Genomic DNA, 21,839 nt, shown 5'->3' on the forward strand with positions numbered 1-21,839 from the left:
GTATGCGCATCAATACATTTTAAAAAATGTGATTGAAAAAAAGTCTCACGTGCTTTCAGAGAGGCTAGTTGATTTATAAACTATATAATCAAAACTGATTTAGGAGCAAAAGGAAAGCTACCAATGGACCATCTACTTTTCTGTAGGTAGGTGTAGTAATGAAAGGATGACTCGTCACTCCAAAATAATGATAAAGCCTGCAACAATCAACACAATTCCGCGTTGATTGTTTCGTTTTGTTTACGTTTTATAAGTTTTTTTTTGTTTTTTTGTTTTTTTTTTTTTTTTTTTTTTGTTTTTGGTGGAATTAGCAAACAACATATATGCACATAATTCATGTTCTTTTGACCAAGCTAAAAAACGCAGAAAACAACATATATTTTCAACAAATTTACATTTATTTTTCAGAATGATTGTATCGGTACATAAATGTAATTTACATCTTGAGAGATCAAATTTACATTTATTTTTCAACAAGTTGCAAACTGTCAGAATGCTTAATTCACGTTATTTAGACCAGGCTAAAATACATGGAAAACACCTCAATTCTTGAGAGACAAATTCACATTTATTTTCTAAACAAGTTGCAAACAGTCAAAAGCCATTTTGGAGAATAAGAGGAAAGATGAATGACTCCCACAACATAGATGATTCTTCTCCACTTTCGTTTGTCATTTGTCTTAATCAAGTTTCAAAGTAAATTACAAGTTGAGAACAATAGAGATCTACAAACCAAAATTTACACGATGTAAGTGGAAATGTATTGTCTTGACTTAGACCCCATGCGATACTTCAAGCAAGCTCTCAAGAGTTTTAGCTATTTCGAATAATTCCACTACGACTGGGGTCTTTACAAATTTAGTCTTAAGAGTTACTAGATTAGAAGACACAATAATTGACCGACTTATATGTATTTGCACATATATTATGGTAAATTGTTGTTAGTGAAGAATCATCACTGTCATTTGACCAAGACACTACTTTTCGTCTTTTAGCAACAGTTCCTTGCATTGTATTCACTTGAGACTGTTCGTTTATTGTGTGATTATTGTTAATGCGAGGGCTTCCGGACTCGCATGAGGAAATTTAGCTAACTTGGTTTTAGCATACAACCATATTACCGTGACGATAGTTATTTTGAAATTTACTGCACGAAATGTCAAGGCAAACATTTCATTGAAGACGACCATTTTCTTACAAATTACTGATAGTGTATTTCATTGAAATACAAAGAAAAACAACACAAAATGCCTAGGGTGCTTTCTATGTTCAGGTTCAGTACAGATCTAAGGACTCTATCACGAGGAGAGCTTGGATGTGAAGTGCAGTTAGTCTTTGCTCCGGATCAAGAGTCGAACCAAACTGACTGGCTGCCCATAACAAGGAAGCAGATTTCTCACCCAAAAGACGTCTTATGTCCTCATGTACAGTTGCCAATGGGGGTGTATCCCTCCCATTTACATGACCAATGAGCAGCAGCAAGAACTCTCCACATTTCAGCAAAAGCAACATTTTTAAGTTTATTAGCAAAGAAAGGATCCAACCTAGGCAAACCAGGAAATTTGAAAAAATAACCAAAATTTGATACCAGATAGAATTATGGCCACATTTTTAAGTTTATGATAATTATTAACCAAAAATTAATATAAAAGTACTAATATACTCTTAAAAAGCCTAAGCGCATGCGAGACCCTGGAATCGGTTGGCGGGCTCCTGATCTTCAGAGGCTCCACGCCGAATATGTGATCCAAATTACACACGATCTCATCGTCCGAATCTTTTAGCGAGTGCCGAAACAGAATGGGCACCGCTATAAAACAATAATTAAATCAATTTCAACAATTAGAAAATTAAGCAAAAAATTAAGCAGAAACTAGGAATTTTGTAATTTTCTGGTTACCTTGAAGCTCGAGGAGCGATTGCGTCTGAGAGAAGAGGTTGATGGTGGAATCGGACTCGGCGGCCGATCTGAGGAAGTTGAGAAGGCCGCGGATGCTGAGGAACGAGAACTCGGAGGAACGTCGCGGAGGCCGCTCCGGAGCGCGAGCGTGACCTCGCTATAGACTCTTTGCTAGTCAACAAGTTGGCCGGATCGCCTACGGCGGTGGACGGTGGTTTGGTTCAGATTCCGACGAGGCCTTCGGTGTTATTACCTCGCCCCATAGCGGCTTCTCCTTGTACATCGGCCCAGTCTTTTACTCTCACTCTTTAGAATTTCAATCGTTGTCCTCTGCTTTTTGCCCCGGAAATGTTCTGATCAAAACGACCACGCTTTTGGTCCTAACACAGCTAACAGACGACGACGACGTTTCGGTTGAGTTTTGTAAGTAAGTTTAGCCATTGCATGCATATAGGATGTCTCACATCCTTGTTGCCTGCTGGTTACATGAGTACTATTTTTACTTAATTACTCACTTGGAACGAAACAAGTTTATATCTTGTTAGATGAGTAAAAGTCATCAATTTAAAACATTCACACTTGTGTGTCAGAATATTTGAAATGTGCAATCCAAATACATCGTAATTAAATTGCACATTTCAAATTATGTGATACAAAATCGTATTTGGGGTCTTGAGTAAAATTAAAAATCGTTGTGGATTAATGCATGTTGTTTCTAAGGGTGCTTAAGTTTGTAAGCATGGTTGCTTATGACGTATATCGTAAGCAGTTTAAGATATTACCAAAAGGAAGATCTCATATTCAATTTTGTATTACTAATCAAAAGGTATTAAAAACAATAGTACACACAACCTTAAATTTTAGCGAATTCATAGAATAACAATCACATTTGGGAGTGAGTAATCATATTAAATCGTAAACTTTTAATATGTTTATCACGTCATGAGCATACAACAGATTGAAAGAAAGAAATTTGCACACTATCTGTAAAAAAATATTTACAGATTAGTGTGTTACTCGACATATAAATAGATTTCCACATGAACTTAAAGTTTGGTGTCGGTATAAAGAATACGGTCACTGTAAATAACCTCAAAAACATGTTTTCTAAAGCCTTTTTAGAGCTCATGCTTGTGTTTTTTGGTCAATTTTTGGTGTTTTGTTAATTACGTTGAAATTTCATTGCTTTTCTTTTCATGTTTATACAACAAATTTTGTATTGAAATTAGTAACTTATATGTTCGCAAGGTCACTAGTTGCTGTATTCAGAGGCTTCGCAACTGCACTTGAAGTTATACAAGCATGGACATTAATAAATGATTTTTTACTAAACCCTTTTGTTCAATTTGAATATTTGCATGCTTGAACCGTAAAGAATTAACATTGATGATTTGAGATACAGTGATTGAATTATCTGTCTGCTTGTTCTCTCTGTAACTTGATTAATAAGTTCTTACAAGTTTCTCAAGGAAATTTATTGAAAATGATCAACTGGTACACTTAGTAAAAGAGGATGAAAAGAACCTAATTAACCCCTCAAAGATAATCTAAGTAACGTCATTGCAAAAACAAAAAGGCCACTAAATTAAACACAACACTTTCACTAAATTATAACTTCAAATTGCACTCCTCAATCTCCTTCTTCTCCAGTTTAAGGGGAGCATTGCTTACCAACGGTAGATGCACGAGCTAAAAAGATTAAAAAAACCACAACATATATTAGTCATAATTTAAAGACAATTGTAGAGACCAAAATGATATTAACCATGATGGCAATGATGCCATATCGTTATAGTCAGTTTTCTATGTAAAAGTGCACTTAGCCAATAGTATTAATAGACTCAAAACTGCAAAAATATTATTCATTATGTGGAAGAGTACTTACAGTTTGCCCATCAATCTTCGTCGCTTGATCAACGCCACCCTCACATAAAGCCAATCGTACACACAATTCAAGAACCTGTAGTATGTGTATCGCCATGACTTGATGAATATCAAACTCCCACAAACTCCCCAAAATCCAACAACAAAACCAAGCGCCAAACTCAAGTAAAATCCAGTTGTTATAAGCCCATCATTCTCTTTAACTTGATCCCCAAACATTGGTTGCTCCTCTGGACTTGTTTCCTCAGGAGAGCACAACTGTTGAAGTGGAATTCCACAAAGCAGAGGATTTCCAGCAAAATCAGATGAATCATAGGTTTGGAGCTGAGTCCCCATTGGAATTTTTCCAGACAGGTTGTTGTTTGACAAGTCCAAATCACCAAGACCATATATTTGAAAAAGACTTGTTGGTATTCTGCCATATATGTGGTTTCTTGACAGATCAAGGGACTGTAAGGACTCCAACTTCCCGATCATTGGAGTTATTGGACCTGTTAAATTGTTTCTTGACAGGTTTAAGGAAACCAACCCCACAAGATCAGTGATTTCCGTAGGAATCTCCCCCATTAATTGGTTACTCGACAGATGAATACTCTTTACAAGCCCCAAAGTACTTTTGTATTTGGACATTTTGCCTTTCCATATCAAGGATGCTTCCTCCAAATAACCGTATCCGGCAACGAAGAACTCAAAGAAATGAATGATAGTTATACTTGAACTTCCTTTTTGAGCCAAATTTGTCAAATTGTTGATGCATTTGGGTATATTTCCAGAGATGTTATTCATTGAAAAATCTAGAATTTGAATGTCTCTCATATTACACAATTGTAGTGGAATGCTTCCATAGAAATGATTAGAACGGAGGATAAGGATAGCCAAATTTGGAAGTCCAACCCCTAACCATTCAGGTATCAAACCTGATAAGTTATTTTCTCCAACATCAAAAACACTGAGTGTGGCAAAGTTCTTCAGAGATGAAGGCAATTCCCCCACAAACCCATTCTTGTCTAACTTCAGCGTTTGAATAGAAGGTAAAGAACCCATTGTGGTAGGAATTTTCCCAAAAAGAGCATTATCACTCAAATCAAGAAAGACAAGATTTTCAAAACGTGTCCAACAATTAGGAAGTTGTTCCTGCAAATTGTTGCTTGAGAGATCAAGAAAGGCTAAACCACTAACCTTGTTCGGAGTCTTTGGACACATGAAAGAAATTAACCCTGAAAGCTTATTGTTGGAGAGATCTAGAGATACAGCTGTGGAAAGGAATGAAGGGACTGGACCTTCCAATCGATTCCAACTCAAATTCACTTGACTAAAGGAAGATGAGGGAAACTCAAATCTTGAATTTGGAATTGTTCCTCTAATTCGGTTGTTGGAAAGATCTATAGAAATATATCCAGAATCCGGATGAGACAGAGGGCTCCAAAACCAACTTGGAAGCATATCAGAAATTCTTGCATTAGAAATATCAAGTCCCGCATAACTTTTCTGAGTTTGAAGCCATTTTGGAAAGTGCGGACCCACCATGCAAGAGCTCAAATATATAGAATACAATTGGAAAGGAGGAGTCCAATTAGAACTGAAGCTTAAAGATAGTGAGGTAGAGGATAGATCCAAATGCCTTAGTTTTGAGAGATTGGAGAAGTGGCTTTCCGAAACCACACCTTCCAAAGCATTCATACCAAGGTAGATACTCTCGAGTCTAGACATATGCCCAATGCTTTCAGGTACTGTTCCACTCAATTGATTGTCATGGAGAAATAATTCTTGCAATGATGAAAAGTTTGTGAGATTAGGAATTGATCCAGAAAGATGATTGGATGAGAGGCCCAGAGTCTTTAATGAGTTCTGATCAGGGCATGCAGACATTAATATTTGAACCAACCAGGAAAGTTGTCCACTCAGAGTGCTGTTGTAAAGGTAGAATTCTTGCAGATTACATAACCCGGAAAAAGATTGCGGAATCCCTCCTTTAATTTGGTTGTAAGAGAGGTCAAGAGAAACAAGGCTGGCATTGTATTTGGATAACCACACAAATATGGAAGAAGATGAAGAAAATGGGAGTTGGTTGTCCTTAAGATCAACATGAGCAAGAGATTTAGAAGAATTTATGTTAAAAAGAGTACTGGAATGAATTAGAGGAGATGGAAGACTACAATAAGACAGAGACAAGTCTGTAAGTTTAGGGAGCTTATTAACTGCTTCCATCCAGTCTGGAACATTACTGAGATTGGTGTCAGTCAGGTGCAAATATGTTAAAGCAGAAAGATGAGGCAGCCATGAATTCATATTTTCTACATTAGCAAAGTTATTGGATATGAGATCAAGATAACCAAGGCTAGCATTGTATTTGGACAACCAAAGAAGTATGGAAGAAGTGAGTTGGTTGTAATTGAGGTCAACATGAGCAAGAGATCTAGAAGAATTTTTGTTAAAAAGAGTACTGGAATGAATTAGAGGAGAAGGAAGACTGCAATCAGACAAAGACAAGTTTGTAAGTTTGGGGAGCTTATTAACTGCTTCCATCCAGTCAGGAACATTACTGAGATTGTTTCCACTCAGGTCCAAATATGTTAAAGCAGAAAGATGAGGCATCCATGAATTCAGATCTTCTACATTAGCAAAGTTATTGTATCTGAGATCAAGATATTGCAAGTGGGTAAGGTTTCCGATCTGAGTTGGAATTCGACCACCAAAAGAAGCATAAGTGAGATCGAGGTGCCTTAAGTTGGAAAGAGACCCAATGAAATCTGGAACTTGGCTTCCATTGAAGTTAATCCGTGAAAGGTCCAAATATTTCAAATGCTTCAACTTAGTCAGTTTAGGACTCATCATCTTACCTTGCAAATAATAATAGATAAACTGTGGGCGTCCTTTCTGTTGAAGTGCGTGAGCTTGATCCAAATAAGACCTTCCAAGATGAAGTTGAGTAACATGGTTGGTTCGATTGCTGCAGTGGACGCCAAGCCATTTGCAACAATCTTGCTTGTGTTCTTCTCTTCCCCACGAGGAGAGGAGATCGTAGTCATCCACCAGGCCTTGTTTGAAAGCAAGGAGTGCTTCCCTTTCACTCTCTATGCACCTCGTCACCACCCGATGGCTAATTGCTCTGAAATCGGCAGAAACATTATAGAATCCAGAGGATAGGGAAGGGTTGAAACATTGTAGAAAAAGTAGCACCACAATGGAATTATGAAAGAGTTTCTTCAAGCACATGATTCCGTCATTCTCCATCTTAATTTAACAAAATCAAGGCAAAGACGATTGAAGAATGAAGAAGAAGTGTACAATCAGAATTGATTTAGGAGCACAAGGAAAGCTACGAGTGTTTTATAAGGCTGGGTGAGTACGTAATAGTTCACAATACAATCCACACACTGAGTTGTCTTGACTCAAATGGTAAAGTATGGAACACGTGTGAGTGGACCAGCTACTTTTCTGTAGGTAGGTGTAGTAATTAGAGGATGACTCGTCTCTCCAAAATAATGACAAAGCCTGCAACAATCAACACAATTACGCGTTGATTGTTTCGTTCTGTTTACGTTTTAGAAGTCTTTTGGTTTTTTGTGGAATTAGAAAACAACATATATGCGCGTAATTTAAATTATTTGGACCAAGCTAAAAAATGCAGAAACCGTCTCAACTCTTGAGAGAACAAATTTACATTTATTTTCCAAACAAGTTGCAAACCATCAGAATGCGTAATTCACATTATTTGGACCAGGCTAAAATACAGGGAAAACGCCTCAACTCTTGAGAGACAAATTCACATTTATTTTCCAAACAAGTTGCAAACTGTCTAAAGTCGTTTTGGAGGATAAAAGGAAGGATGAATGACTCCCACAAAATAGATGATTCTTCTCCACTTTTGTTTGTCATTTATCTTAATCACGCTTCAAAGTAAATTACAAGTTGAGAACAACAAGACCAACAAACTGAGATTTTCACGATGCAAGTGGAAATCCATGCGATAGTTCAAGGTTATTGACTTAAATGGTCAAGTATGGAACATGTGTGAGTGGACCAACTACTTTTTTGTAGGTAGGTGTAGTAATTAGAGGATGACTCGTCACTCCAAAACAATGACAAAGCCTGCAACAATCAACACAATTCTGCGTTGGTTGTTTCGTTCTGTTTACGTTTTAGAAGTCTTTTTGTTTTTGTGGAATTAGAAAACAACATATATGCGCGTAATTCACGTTATTTGGACCAAGCTAAAAATACGGAAACCGTCTTAACTCTTGATAGAACAAAATTACATTTATTTTCCAAACAAGTTGCAAACAGTTAGAATGTGTAATTCACATTATTTGGACCAGGCTAAAATACACAGAAAACGCCTCAACTCTTGAGAGACAAATTCACATTTATTTTCCAAACAAGTTGCAAACCGTCAAAAGTCATTTTGGAGGATATGAGGAAGGATGAATGACTCCCACAAAATAGATGATTATTCTCCACTTTCGTTTGTCATTTGTCTTAATCACGTTTCAAAGTAAATTACAAGTTGAGAGCAACAGGAACCAACAAACCAAAATTTCCACGATACAAGTGGAAATCCATGCGATGGTTCAAGGATATTGACTTAAATGGTCAAGTATGGAACATGTGTGAGTGGACCAGCTACTTTTCTATAGGTAGGTGTAGTAATTAGAGGATGACTTGTCTCTCCAAAATAATGACAAAGCCTGCAACAATCAACACAAAAATCGTTTTGAAGGATAAGAGGAAGGATGAATGACTTCCACAAAATAGATGATTCTTCTCTACTTTCGTTTGTTATTTGTCTTAATCACATTTCAAAGTAAATTACAAGTTGAGAACAACAGGACCAACAAATCAAAATTTCTACAATGCAAGTGGAAATGCATGCTCCATGCGATACTTCAAGGTTATTGACAGCAAGTTCTCAAGAGTTTTCCTATTTCGAATAATTCCACCGCCACTGGGGTCTTTATAAATTTAGTCTTGGAGTTATTAGATTTGAAGACACACAATAATTGACCAACTTAAATGCATATGCACATATATTACGCCAAATTGTTGTTAGTGAAGAATCATCACTGTCATTTGATCGAGACAATACTTTTGGAATATTATTAAGAAAAACGGTTTCAAAATTTTGAATTTTAATAATAAAAAAAAACACATCTTATAACTTTATTAACAAAAAAAAAAAAAAAAAAAAAAAACTTAACTACGCGCGTGCAATTGCACAGCGTTTTTTCCCAGATTTTGTTTGGTTTGGTGTGCTGGTGTTTTTTCCCAGCTTATGTATTTGCTTCAATGGAGTCTTTTATCCATTTAAAATGTATGCCGCAGCTTTAAAAAATAATAATAATAATATTTATGTGGAGTGATTGATGGCTGGAGAAAGGGGATTCATATTAATAAAAAAAAATAAAAATAAAAAAAAATAAAAAATAAAAAAAAATTGCAGGAGAAGGGTTTTTTTTTTTTTTTGGAAGAAAATAAAAGCATTCTTACTTTCTTAGAGAGAACTTGTGGAGTTCATTAACATAACATAAGGAACTCCAAAAAAAAACTTTGAGTTGTGAACCATATGAATTTTCAATTACCTCTAGTTCTAATTGGTTCTTTGTTTGATTAGAAAATATAAATAATTGAAAGAGTTCAATATAAAACACTGAACCAAAAAAGAGACACTATTTATGAAATTAGACTAAGAAAGAGACACTATTTATGAAACTGTATCAATTACTATACACTATTTATGAAATTGGACAAAAAACTAGACATTATTTATAAAACATGACCAAGAACTAGGCATTATATATGAAAGTGAACCAAGAACTAGACACTATTTATAAAACTGGATAAAAAATGAGAAACTATTTATAAAATTGAATCAAGAATGAGACATTATTTATGAAAATGTACCAATTACTATACACTATTTATGAAACAGGACCCAATAACTAAACACTATTTACAAAAGTGAACCAAGAACTAGGCACTGTTTATAAATCTTGACAATAAATAGTGTAGTACCGTTTAGTTTTATAAATAGTATAGTACTGCAGTTTTATAAATAGTGTTCAGTTTCATAAATAGTATAGTACTGTTAAGTTTCATAAACAGTATAGTATTGTTTCATAAATACTGTATTATAAGGCTGCGAGTGTATTATAAGGTTGGGTGAGTACGTAATAGTTCACAATCAGAACTGATTTAGGAGCAAAAGGAAAGCTGCGAGTGTATTATAAGGCTGGGTGAGTACGTAATAGTTCACAATACAATCCACACACTGAGTTGTCTTGACTCAAATGATCAAGTACGTAACATGTGTGAGTAGACCAGCTACTTTTCTGTAGATAGGTGTAGTAATTAGAGGATGACTTGTCTCTCCAAAATAATGACAAAGCCTGCAACAATCAACACAAGTCCGCGTTGATTGTTTCGTTATGTTTACGTTTTAGAAGTTTTTTTGGTTTTTTGCGGACCTAGAAAACAACATATATCCGCATAATTCACGTTCTTTGGACCAAGCTAAAAAGCACGAAAACCGTCTCAACTCTTGAGAGAACAAATTTACGTTTATTTTCCAAACAAGTTGCAAATAGTCAAAATGCGTAATTCATGTTATTTGGAGCAGACTAAAATACATAGAAAAAGCATCATCTTTTGAGAGACAAATTCACATTTTTTTTTCCAAACAAGTTGCAAAAAGTCAAAAGTCGTTTTGGAGGATAAGAGGAAGGATGAATGACTCCCACAAAATAGATGATTCTTCTTCACTTTCGTTTGTCATTTGTCTTAATCACGCTTCAAAGTAAATTACAAGTTGAGAACAGGGACCAACAAACCAAAATTTCCATGATGCAAGTGGAAATCCATGAGATAGTTCAAGGTTATTGACTCAAATGGTCAAGTATGGAACATGTGTAAGTGGACCAGCTACTTTTCTGTAGGTAGGTGTGGTAATTAGAGGATGACTCGTCTCTCCAAAATAATGACAAAGCCTGCAACAATCAACACAATTACGCGTTGATTGTTTCGTTCTGTTTACGTTTTAGAAGTCTTTTGGTTTTTTGTGGAATTAGAAAACAACGTATATGCGCGTAATTTAAGTTATTTGGACCAAGCTAAAAAATGCAGAAACTGTCTCAACTCTTGAGAGAACAAATTTACATTTATTTTCCAAACAAGTTGCAAACCATTAGAATGCGTAATTCACATTATTTGGACTAAGCTAAAATACAGGGAAAACGCCTCAACTCTTGAAAGACAAATTCACATTTATTTTCCAAACAAGTTGCAAACTGTCAAAAGTTGTTTTGGAGGTTAAAAGGAAGGATGAATGACTCCCACAAAATAGATGATTCTTCTCCATTTTTGTTTGTCATTTATCTTAATCACGCTTCAAAGTAAATTACAAGTTGAGAACAACAGAGACCAACAAACCAAAATTTCCACGATGCAAGTGGAAATCCATGCGATAGTTCAAGGTTATTGACTTAAATGGTCAAGTATGGAACATGTGTGAGTGGACCAACTACTTTTTTGTAGGTAGGTGTAGTAATTAGAGGATGACTCGTCACTCCAAAACAATGACAAAGCCTGCAACAATCAACACAATTCTGCGTTGGTTGTTTCGTTCTGTTTACGTTTTAGAAGTCTTTTTGTTTTTGTGGAATTAGAAAACAACATATATATGCGCGTAATTCACGTTATTTGGACCAAGCTAAAAATACGGAAACCGTCTTAACTCTTGAGAGAACAAATTTACATTATTTTCCAAACAAGTTGTAAACAGTTATAATGCGTAATTCACATTATTTGGACCAGGCTAAAATACACGGAAAACACCTCAAGTCTTGAGAGATAAATTCACATTTATTTTCCAAACAAGTTGCAAACCGTCAAAAGTCATTTTGGAGGATATGAGGAAGGATGAATGACTCCCACAAAATAGATGATTATTCTCCACTTTCGTTTGTCATTTGTCTTAATCACGTTTCAAAGTAAATTACAAGTTGAGAGCAACAGGAACCAACAAACCAAAATTTCCACGATACAAGTGGAAATCCATGCGATAGTTCAAGGATATTGACTTAAATGGTCAAGTATGGAACATGTGTGAGTGGACCAGCTACTTTTCTATAGGTAGGTGTAGTAATTAGAGGATGACTTGTCTCTCCTAAATAATGACAGCCTGCAACAATCAACACAAAAATCGTTTTGAAGGATAAGAGGAAGGATGAATGACTCCCACAAAATAGATGATTCTTTTCCACTTTCGTTTATTATTTGTCTTTATCATATTTCAAAGTAAATTACAAGTTGAGAACAACAGGAATCAACAAATCAAAATTTCTACAATGCAAGTGGAAATGCACGCTCCATGCGATACTTCAAGGTTATTGATAGCAAGTTCTCAAGAGTTTTCGTATTTCGAATAATTCCACCGCCACTGGGGTCTTTACAAATTTAGTCTTGGAGTTATTAGATTTGAAGACACACAATAATTGACCAACTTAAATGCATATGCACATATATTTTGCCAAATTGTTGTTAGTGAAGAATCATCACTGTCATTTGCTCGAGACAATACTTTTGGAATATTATTAAGGAAAACCGCTTCAAAATTTTGAATTTTAATAATAAAAAAAAGCACCCTATAACTTTTTTTACTAAAAAAAAAAAAAAAAAAAACAAACAAACCTTGCTACGCCCGTGCAATTATGCCAAATTGTTGTTAGTAAAGAATCATCATTGTCATTTGTTCGAGACAATACTTTTGAAATATTTTTAAGGAAAACCGCTTCAAAACTTTGAATTTTAATAATAATAAGAAAGCATCTTATAACTTTTTTTACTTAAAAAAAAAAAAAAAAAAAAAAAAAACCCTAACCACGCCCGTGCAATTGCACAGCGTTTTTTTTCCCAGATTTTGTTTGGTTTGGTGTGCTGGGGTTTTTTCCCAGCTTATGTATTTGCTTCAATGGAGTCTTATATCCATTTAAAATGTATGCCGCAACTTTAAAAAAAAAAAAATATATATATATATATATATATATATTTATGTGGAGTGATTGATGGCTGGAGAAAGGGGATTCATAAAAAAATAAAAATAAAAAAATAAAAAATTGCAGGAGAAGGGTTTTTTTTTTTTGGAAGAAAATAAAAGCATTCTTACTTTCTTAGAGATAACTTGTGGAGTTCATTAACATAACATATGGAACTCCCAAAAAAAACTTTGAGTTGTGAACCATATGAATTTTCAACTACCTCTGGTTCTAATTGGTTCTTTGTTTGATTAGAAAATATAAATAATTGAAAGAGTTCAATATAAAACACTGGACCAAGAAAGAGACACTATTTATGAAACTAGATTAAAAAAGAGACACTATTTATGAAACTGTATCAATTACTATGCACTATTTATGAAATTGGACCAAAAACTAGACACTATTTATGAAACATGACCAAGAACTAGGTATTATATATGAAAGTGAACCAAGAACTAGACACTATTTATAAAACTGGATAAAAAATGAGAAACTATTTATAAAATTGGATAAAAAATGAGACACTATTTATGAAAATGTACCAATTACTATACATTATTTATGAAACAAGACCCAATAACTAAACACTATTTACAAAAGTGAACCAAGAACTATGCACTATTTATAAATCTTGACAATAAATAGTGTAGTACCGTTTAGTTTTATAAATAGTATAGAACCACAGTTTCTTAAATAGTGTTCAGTTTCATAAATAGTATAGTACTGTTAAGTTTCATAAACAGTATAGTATTGTTTCATAAATAGTGTATGTGATGGATGCAGGTATCTAGGCGAGTCAGGTGTTTTTTTTTTTTTTTTAATATTAAAATTATGTCATTTTCATTAAAATTTAAGTTTTTTTGTCCTCATTATTAAAAGTTAAGGGTTTTTCATTACAGTTTAAGTTTTTTTCCATTAAATAAAATTATAACATGATTTTTTATTAAAATAAACTTAACCCAAGTTCTTTTTATGAAAACTCTCATATTATTATTCATTTTGGGTCTTTTACGTTTAGTGACAACAGTCCCTTGTGTTTTATTCACTTGTGACTATTCGTTTATTGTTAATGCGAGGGCTTCCAGACTCGCATGAGGAATTTTAGTTACCGTGACGGTACTCCGTAGAATGTTGTATGATTTTGAAATTATACTGCACAAAATTTCAAGGCAAACATTTCATTGAAGACGACCATTTTCTTACAAATTACTGATTGTATTTCATTGAAATACAAAGAAAAACAAAACAAAATGCCTAGGGTGCTTTCTATGTTCAAATTCAGTACAAATCTAAGGACTCTATCACACGACGAGCTTAGGATGTGATGATCAGTTAATCTCTGCTCCGGATCAAGAGTCGAACCAAACTGACTCGCTACCCATATCAAGGAAGCAGATTTCTCACCCAAAAGATGTCTTATGTCCTCATTCATGTATAGTTGCCAACGGTTGCCCATCCCTCCCATTTACATGACCAATTAGAGGCAGCAAGAACTCTCCACATTTCAACCTATTCAAAAGCAACAGTGTTTTTCTTCAGTGTGCATTATATTAGCAAAGAAAGGACCAAGCCTAGGCACACCAGTGTTCAGAATCCTCAAGTCTAATTAATTCCTAGCAGATGACCTCGTTACTCAATTGACAAACATGAAAATGAGCAATAGGACATAGCTTAACTAAAAGCCTAGAAAAAAAGGAAAGACGGGATTCTATTAAGAATCGTCGGATGAACAAACCTATTTTTGCCAAAACTTTAACATTTACCCCAAAATTTATCCAGATAGAGCTTTAAATCACAACTCATGACAACGAGAATCAAGCAAGCAAAGAGAAATAAATCAAAATCTGAGATTCTCATCAATTTGTTTGTCCCTTATGAGCCCTACAACTTCCTCAATACCATGAAAAGCCTCAAAATCCTACACATTACACAACAAAACAATCGAATCATAAAAAAAAAAACCCCATCACCGCTCCGAAACCAATCATAATAAGGGGTATATTCAATTGTGATTTTGTGGAATTTTAATTCTTTTAAAGAATCTAAGGGTATTCAATGATCATTCAGGATTCTAAGTTATCTTCTGAAATTCAAAATGTATTTAATCAAGATTCTGAGATAGTTTATTAAAATGCTTAGAAATCCAAGTGTATTTAATTAAAATTTTAAAGAAGTTTATAACATTCTAGGTGTATTCAATTAAAAATTGATTTTAAAGAATTTTAAAAAGTTGAGGAATTTGAGGGAATTGGAAAGATTTCGTAGTGTATTTTAAGCATTCACATATCTCACGTCTTCTATGAGATTTCGAGGGAATTGAATCAAACTTTATATAAAATCTCTACAAAAATTAAACTCCATAAATCTGACTCAAAACTGAAGTTTGAAGCTTTACCATTTGATTAGCTGATGAATCCAACATAAAAGCAATCAAAGCATCCAAACAAGCTCCTTGCTCAATCACGCCGCGAGTCGGTAATATATTCATCAAAACCTACAAAAACCCAATTACAAAAAACCGCATTCTCATCTCAGTAATCCAACCTCCATAGATTTTGGTTAAGCTATTTAGCAACATTGAGTACCTGAATGGCCTTGTGCTGATGAGCCAAAACCGCGCTGTCCGGACGAAGCAGGCAGCAACCCTCTAAAACCCTAAGCATAAGCGAAACCTCGAAATCGGTTGAAGGGCTCGTGATCTTCAGCGGCTCAACGCCAAATATGTGATCCAAATTCTGCACAATCTCATCGTCCGAATCTTTCAGTGAGTGCCGAAACAGAACCGGCATGATTGTATAACGATAATTAAATCAATTTCAACAATAAGAAAAATTAAACAAAAGATTAAGCATAAACTAGGAATTTTGTAATTTTCTGATTACCTTGAAGCTCGGAGAGCGATTGTGACAGCCTGTCCCGGATTTTTCGTACCGTAGGGGTGAAATGACGGTTTTGCCCCTAATGTTTTTGTTTCGTTGTGTGGTCGTTTTGGGGTTTTGGTTGGTTGATTTTGGACCACACACACACACCCACACTCATTCTCATCCTTTCCCTGTCTCGTATCCCTGTCTCTCTCTCCCTTTCCTTTCTTCCTTGTACGGACAAGGTCAAACCCTTCGAAAACGTGGTAGATCGAGGAAGAAAACTATACATTTGTGCTCGTGAGGTTCTTAGGAGTTCAACCATACCCATTTCAGGTAAGGATACCTTCGTTTTCACGTCAAACTCGAGATGTTCAAATCGGGGTACTGTTCATGCACACATAAATTCATGTGTTTTTGGGAATTTTAGGCTTGTAGAAAGCTTGGTGAGGTCCTTAGGAAGCTCGGGGTGGTTCGTTTGAAGGTTTTGGACGTCGGGATCGTGAGTTGCAGGTTTGGCCAGATTTGGTGGAGTTTTTCCGGCGAGATTCCATTGGTTTTAATGCTTGAAAGTGGTAAGGTTTTGTTCCTCTAGTTGTAAGCTTCATTTTGGTACCAATTTCATGAAATTTGGGTGAAAAATGAGTGAGAAATGAAGTTTGGAAAATTTCCTAGTTTTCCGGCGACGACGATGGTGCCGGAGGTTGGCCGGAGAAGACGACGAAATATTCCGTCAGTTTGGACGGAATATTCCTAACAGCGTTAGGTTAACTTTAACAGAATCTGTCAGAGTTAACGGAATATTCCTGACGGCATTAACTGACGCCGTTAGTGTGCCAGGCACATGCCTGTGCGTGGGCGGCGCATGTGGACGTGCCTTGGCACATGGGTGCGCGTGCGAAGTCGGAAAATTGTTTTTAAAATATGGGGATGTTCGTGAGGTTGAGTAGATCACGTTGGTGTATTCATACACCCCATTTGAGCATTGTATGAGAAATTTTTACCTAGTTTGGGTTATGTGCATTAAATTAACGTTTTTATAGTTGTTTCGCATATAGGTGAGACCTATCCCAAGGACGAGCGCAGTCACTCGAGGCAAGGGGGTTACGACCCTTCTACATACCAGTGAGTGGGCTTTTGGTTTTCCGTATATACCTATATACTTGTGATTTTCCCAGAAAATGAAATGAAACCTTTATATGTTTTAAATGACATGCTTTGCATTTGCCTAATTAATTATGCATTAGTAGTTGCATATATATATATATATATATATATATATTTGGTGCTGCGGACGCACAGGTAAGTGTCAAGTAAGTTGTGGTTTATGTTTATGTTTAGTAGTGAATTGAGATGCATAGAGAGCTTATAACCTGCACCCCCGGTGTTAGTGCTCCCGCCCAGAGTACGGCACAGCCCTTCACGTGATGTTCACCTCCCACACCACACGCTCATCTTGGATCCAAGTTAGGTGCACAGTCCTGTCGTACAAACCACTTTAGGTGGTTCCGACTTGTAGGTGACCCGCGATTATTCGCCCAGTCTTCACATGATCGTAGCACTTAAGTGTACTTATTTTACACCCAGTCCTGTCGTACATACCACTTTGGGTGGCTCCGACTCGTGTGCAGGTATAGTTAGTGAGTTGGGGATTTGAGCTCTAGATTCAACCATACAGGTCACGTTAGGTGACTCCGGCTGACAAATTATATGGCATTGATTGACATTACCTGAGTACTTACATTTTATTTAGAGGCATTCGACATGGCATATTTCTGAGCATGTTTTATATATATATATATATATATATGTATATTCTATTTTCTGAGAAACTATACAGGTTTTACGGCGATGGGTTAGAACTTTTGTTATTGAAATGATTTTGAAAAGCTTTGTTTTTGCCCACTCACGCTTTCTGTTTTGCACCCCTCCAAGTTATAGTGTGGATAGCTCTTTTGGTGGCTCTCGAGGAATTCTCGGCATATCTGACAGATTGTCACCAGAGTAGGACCATATCTGGGTGTGTTTATTTAGTGTTTGTCCCCCAGACTGCACTAGGTCTTCCGTGCTCTGAATATTGTTTTTCACACTTACGCTTGCACTTGTATGTTATCTACTTAGTGTATAGTTTGGTTTTTATTTATTCGTACTTTTATTATTATTCTTAGCTTCCGTACTGTGCACATGGTTATGTCACTTTCACATGACGGCCAGCGCGCTCTGATCTCGGTCGGGGTGTGTCAGCGATTGTGTCTGAGAGAAGAGGTTGATAGTGGAATCAAACTCGACGATCGATCGAAGGAACTTGAGGAGGCCGCGAACATGGAGGAAGGAGAACTCGGCGCAAACATCGCGAAGGCCGCTTCGAAGCCTGAGCTTGACCTCGCGGTACACTCTCTGCTGGGTCAATGAGTTGACCAGATAGCTTACGGCGGTGGGCGACGGCTCTGGTTCAGATTCTGACGAGGGCTTCGGCGTTATCCCCTCACTCCATAGCGACTTCTTCAAGTACATTGCCTCAGTCGTTTACTCTCACAACGATGACATTTTGGTACTCTAGCTAACAGAGGACGACGTTTCGGTATATTTTTACACATTTCATTTGGTTGTAATTTATTTGTATCTTACTGGATAAGTGAAAATTCATCAATTTAACCATTGCAGTTACACTGGAATGAAATGTAAATTAAATTTTGAGAGATCATTTAAAGATAGACAAGGATGGGCCGAATAATTCTTATTCCTAGTTCTTGTTTTAACAACGTCGTAAGTTGAAGAAACTTCATTGTTTATGAATTTTAAGTGAAGTTACATGGATGAAATGGAGTATAAACAAACCAAACAAACCAAACAAACAAACTACATTCATATCATTACTCATGTTTCATTATTTTCTCTTTTTTTTTCCTTATGTTTTTAAATGTCAAGTTATTTGAGAAATTGACCAAAATGATTATTTTTCAAATTTTAGTTACTAAAACGGCCAATTTTGTATATGTCGTCAATATATGATTGTATTGTTGTCAATCTTTGATCAACCCCTTTGGCCTTGGACTTACGTCATGTAGTCACATCTTCTAACTGGAGCGTCAGTAGGTCTAAAACAGTTAAATATTATACAAAAATCAAAATCTGACATTTTTCATGTCATGAACGTGTAACGTGTTAGAAGTTGTTACACATGATCTATTCGATATTTCGGACTATCAGATACTGAGTCTTTTAATAGTTAAATATTATACAAAAATCAAAACCCGACATTTTTCATGTCATGAATGTGTAATGTATTAGAAATTGTTATTCACATGATTTATTTAATATTTCGGAGTATCCCTTTGAGGCTTTTAACCGTTAAATATTATACAAAAGTCAAAATTCGACATTTTTCATGTAATGAATGTGTTAGAAGTTGTTATTCACAAGATTTCATAAATTTTTTGGTACTGTGTCAATTACCTCATTTTTTAAAGCAATTACCTATATATTTTACTTATAATTTTATTAAAACGCTATATGTATATATAGTTGTGGTGTACTACAAAAGTAACAATTGTACAAAGTATGTTATGATTATTTACTCCAATTTAATTGGAACAACAGCAGCCTTAATTATTTTCATTTTTTTTTCCTTGATTTCTAATTAGGTTTTTTTGAATAGACCACACATGGATCAATATTTTAGCTGGTTGATTGTTGCGATTGTTAGGGGTGAAATTTTTTACCAAATTACCGTACCAACTGTCCTACCAACCATACCATACCAAATTATTATAAAAAATTTGTACCAATTGGTAACAGTACTGTATTGGTACCGTACCATACTGTTTCGGTACGGTATACCATACCTACCAATATTATTAATATTATATTATGTATTTATTCATATAATTATTTAAGGACAAAATTAATAATAATTATTGTAGAAGTGTAAAAAGTGTAAAAAATGTAAAATATATATATATATATATATATATATATATAATCACACATAGTGATAAGCTTTACAACTTTCATGAAGATGTCAACTTCAAAATCCAACGCTATAATCCATAAACCTTAAATTTATATTTAACCATCGATTGTCATTTACGTTTTATTCTTCTTATTGAATTTCATTTTTTAAATTTTCTTTTTTGAAAACATGATCATCTGGCAGATGTAAGAAGATGAACGGTTCAAATCTTTGATATCACGTTTCGATATTTACGGTTAACTGAAATATGAGTCGATGTCATATAGTTTGTAGAAACTTTATAAACATCAAGCAATATTTTTACTAACCGTAAAACTTTGAACATAATATCAACGATCCAAATCGTTCATCTTCCTGCATCCTCTAATAGATCATGTTTTCAATTAAGAAAATCCGAAAAAAAAAACAAAATTTGATGAGAAAAATAAAGCGTAAATGTAAACAACAATCAACGGCTAAATTTTGATCTATGATTTATATGATTATAATGACGAATTTCAAAGTTAAGCTCTTCATGAAAGTTGTAAAGCTTGTCATTACGAGCTTTATATATTTTTTCTATATTTTTTATACTTCTACATTAATTAAAAAATATTAGATTTTAGGTAAATTAAGTAGCGTAAAACAAAGTGGCAATTACCATTGATATACCATACCAACCAAATTATTTGGTATACTGATATTCGATATACTGAAAGTTTAGCACGATAATGATAATAGATTTTGCCGTTCCAAATATTTAGTATAGTAATTGGTACAGAGGTTTTTGTACGGTAATGTACCAAAACCACCCTACTAAAGATTATGAGTCGCATGAAATTTTACTACAACAAAAGTATCAAATAATTAGATAAAATTGTGAAGTATCGAACCTTGCAAAGTGACATGTAGTCAGGATCGGAGCTCCGATCGCCGATCCCGAGATCCGGCGCTTCGTCGCCGAACTCCTTCAGAACCGCCAAACGCTTCAATTTCCCCACCAAAACCCCGGGCTTCTTCACAAACCCTGTCGCCTTCTTCGTCTTCGTATTCACTTCGATCTCCGTCCCCAGCACCATGTCCCCGCCCAGAAAATCCTTCGCGAACGGCTCCACCATCACTGTCGGATTCGCCATCACCACCACCTTCCTCTTGCACTTGTCAAACACCTCGAAGCTCTCCGCCCTCACATCCGCCGCATAGAACTTAACAATTATTTCATAAATTCAAAATTAACATTTTAAATTAAAATATTTAGATACACATATACGTGTGTGTGTGTGTATTTACGGTACCTGGGGAGGACGGCGCGAGAGGTGCGCTCGATGTCGCGGATTTTGAGGCCGGAGAAGGAAATGAAGATAAGAATCTGGATGCCGAGGGCTTCGGAGAAGAAGAAGTAGGAGACGATGACGAGGGGGAAGGATAGGAGGAGGACGAGGCCGCGGAGGCTGCAGGCTTCGATGGCCAGCAGCATGAAGGGAATGAGCTCCGGGAGATGAGCAGCGTCCCTTCCAGGTCCGCCGCGATCGACTTGTACGATGCTGTTTCGCTCGCGTTGCAAGCCGAGATCGACGGGAAGCTCCGCCGTTGCTTCTGCGGCGACATGGTTCGTTACTGAATCGCGCTCTCTTTCGGAACGAGTTTTTTTCTTTCTTTTTTTTAGGCTACTTTTTGGAGTGTGGACTGTGGAGTGGGGGAGTGAGAGGGAGAAATTAAGCGGGGGTTTCAAATGAGGGGGGTGGGGATGCAATTACTGTTGTACCCCTGCTGGGTCTAGTGAAATTAATTTACCATTTTTCATGTTTTTGGCTGCAAAATATGGTTGGGGTTGGACTTTGGTGTTAAATATTTGCATGAAATTTTGTCTTTTCTTATCATTTTTTTATAAAAATCAACAGGGAAGAGGAGAGTTGAATGCGTTAGATGTCAGAGTAGGAAAAAAGAAACGTTTAGAATGGTAACCAAACAAAGTGAAATGCAACTAGGTAATCGGCTACGTCTATTACTATAATTAGAATGTATTGGATTATTAGTTTCTAAACTAAAAATTTGCGAGTAATGGTCTCTAAACTTGTCACAGTGTGATCAATAATTTTTTGAGTAACTTCATTAGAACTTTGAGCACCTATTGGTCTATGAACTTGTAGCATTGCTTTAACGAAAATACTAATCGAGTTATCCAAGCTGACCATTATTTCACATAGTAA

At 35.6% G+C, this 21,839-nt stretch overlaps 2 protein-coding genes across 8 annotated transcripts; both read right to left on the minus strand.

Annotated features, from left to right (window-relative positions):
* Positions 1–1,157: 1,157 nt before the first annotated feature.
* Positions 1,158–7,601, minus strand: LOC103957410 (receptor-like protein EIX2). The gene is made up of 3 exons (XM_009369564.3): positions 3,786–7,601; positions 1,901–3,589; positions 1,158–1,810 (listed from the first exon to the last, which is right to left on the minus strand). The coding sequence occupies exons 1-2, from the start codon at positions 7,016–7,018 to the stop codon at positions 3,568–3,570; spliced, it is 3,255 nt and encodes a 1,084-aa protein (XP_009367839.2). The 5' UTR covers positions 7,019–7,601; the 3' UTR covers positions 1,158–1,810; positions 1,901–3,567.
* A 191-nt stretch (positions 7,602–7,792) lies between these two features.
* LOC103957409 (glycerol-3-phosphate acyltransferase RAM2-like) lies at positions 7,793–21,332 on the minus strand. 7 transcript variants are annotated; one of them, XM_048566109.1, is made up of 6 exons: positions 17,930–18,302; positions 15,699–15,722; positions 15,402–15,574; positions 15,212–15,310; positions 14,221–14,325; positions 7,793–8,472 (listed from the first exon to the last, which is right to left on the minus strand). In XM_048566109.1, exons 1-5 carry the CDS (start codon positions 18,189–18,191, stop codon positions 14,245–14,247), a joined length of 639 nt encoding a protein of 212 aa, XP_048422066.1. In that variant the 5' UTR covers positions 18,192–18,302; the 3' UTR covers positions 7,793–8,472; positions 14,221–14,244. The 7 variants fall into 7 exon arrangements, with proteins under 7 accessions (XP_048422066.1, XP_048422068.1, XP_048422067.1 ...); XM_048566111.1 differs by lacking the exon at positions 7,793–8,472 and adding an exon at positions 10,152–10,170; XM_048566110.1 differs by lacking the exon at positions 7,793–8,472 and adding an exon at positions 11,589–11,960.
* Positions 21,333–21,839: the final 507 nt, after the last annotated feature.

Source organism: the organism of the source record quoted next, unplaced genomic scaffold, assembly GCF_019419815.1.
Source record: "Pyrus x bretschneideri cultivar Hongxiangsu unplaced genomic scaffold, Pyrus_bretschneideri_v1 Contig40, whole genome shotgun sequence".
NCBI lineage: Eukaryota > Viridiplantae > Streptophyta > Magnoliopsida > Rosales > Rosaceae > Pyrus > Pyrus x bretschneideri.

Bases quoted from the DNA above. Each gene is read 5' to 3' on its own strand.
- LOC103957410 (XM_009369564.3), bottom strand. From the start codon at position 7,018: ATGGAGAATGACGGAATCATGTGCTTGAAGAAACTCTTTCATAATTCC. The intron at 3,590-3,785 runs GTAAGTACTCTT...TAATCTTTTTAG, and splicing joins CGAAGATTGATGGGCAAACT to CTCGTGCATCTACCGTTGGT.
- LOC103957409 (XM_048566109.1), bottom strand. From the start codon at position 18,191: ATGTACTTGAAGAAGTCGCTATGGAGTGAGGGGATAACGCCGAAGCCC. The intron at 15,311-15,401 runs GTACTCAATGTT...GGGTTTTTGTAG, and splicing joins ATCAGCACAAGGCCATTCAG to GTTTTGATGAATATATTACC. The intron at 14,326-15,211 runs GTAAAGCTTCAA...GCTTTTGAATAG, and splicing joins ATTCATCAGCTAATCAAATG to GTTGAAATGTGGAGAGTTCT.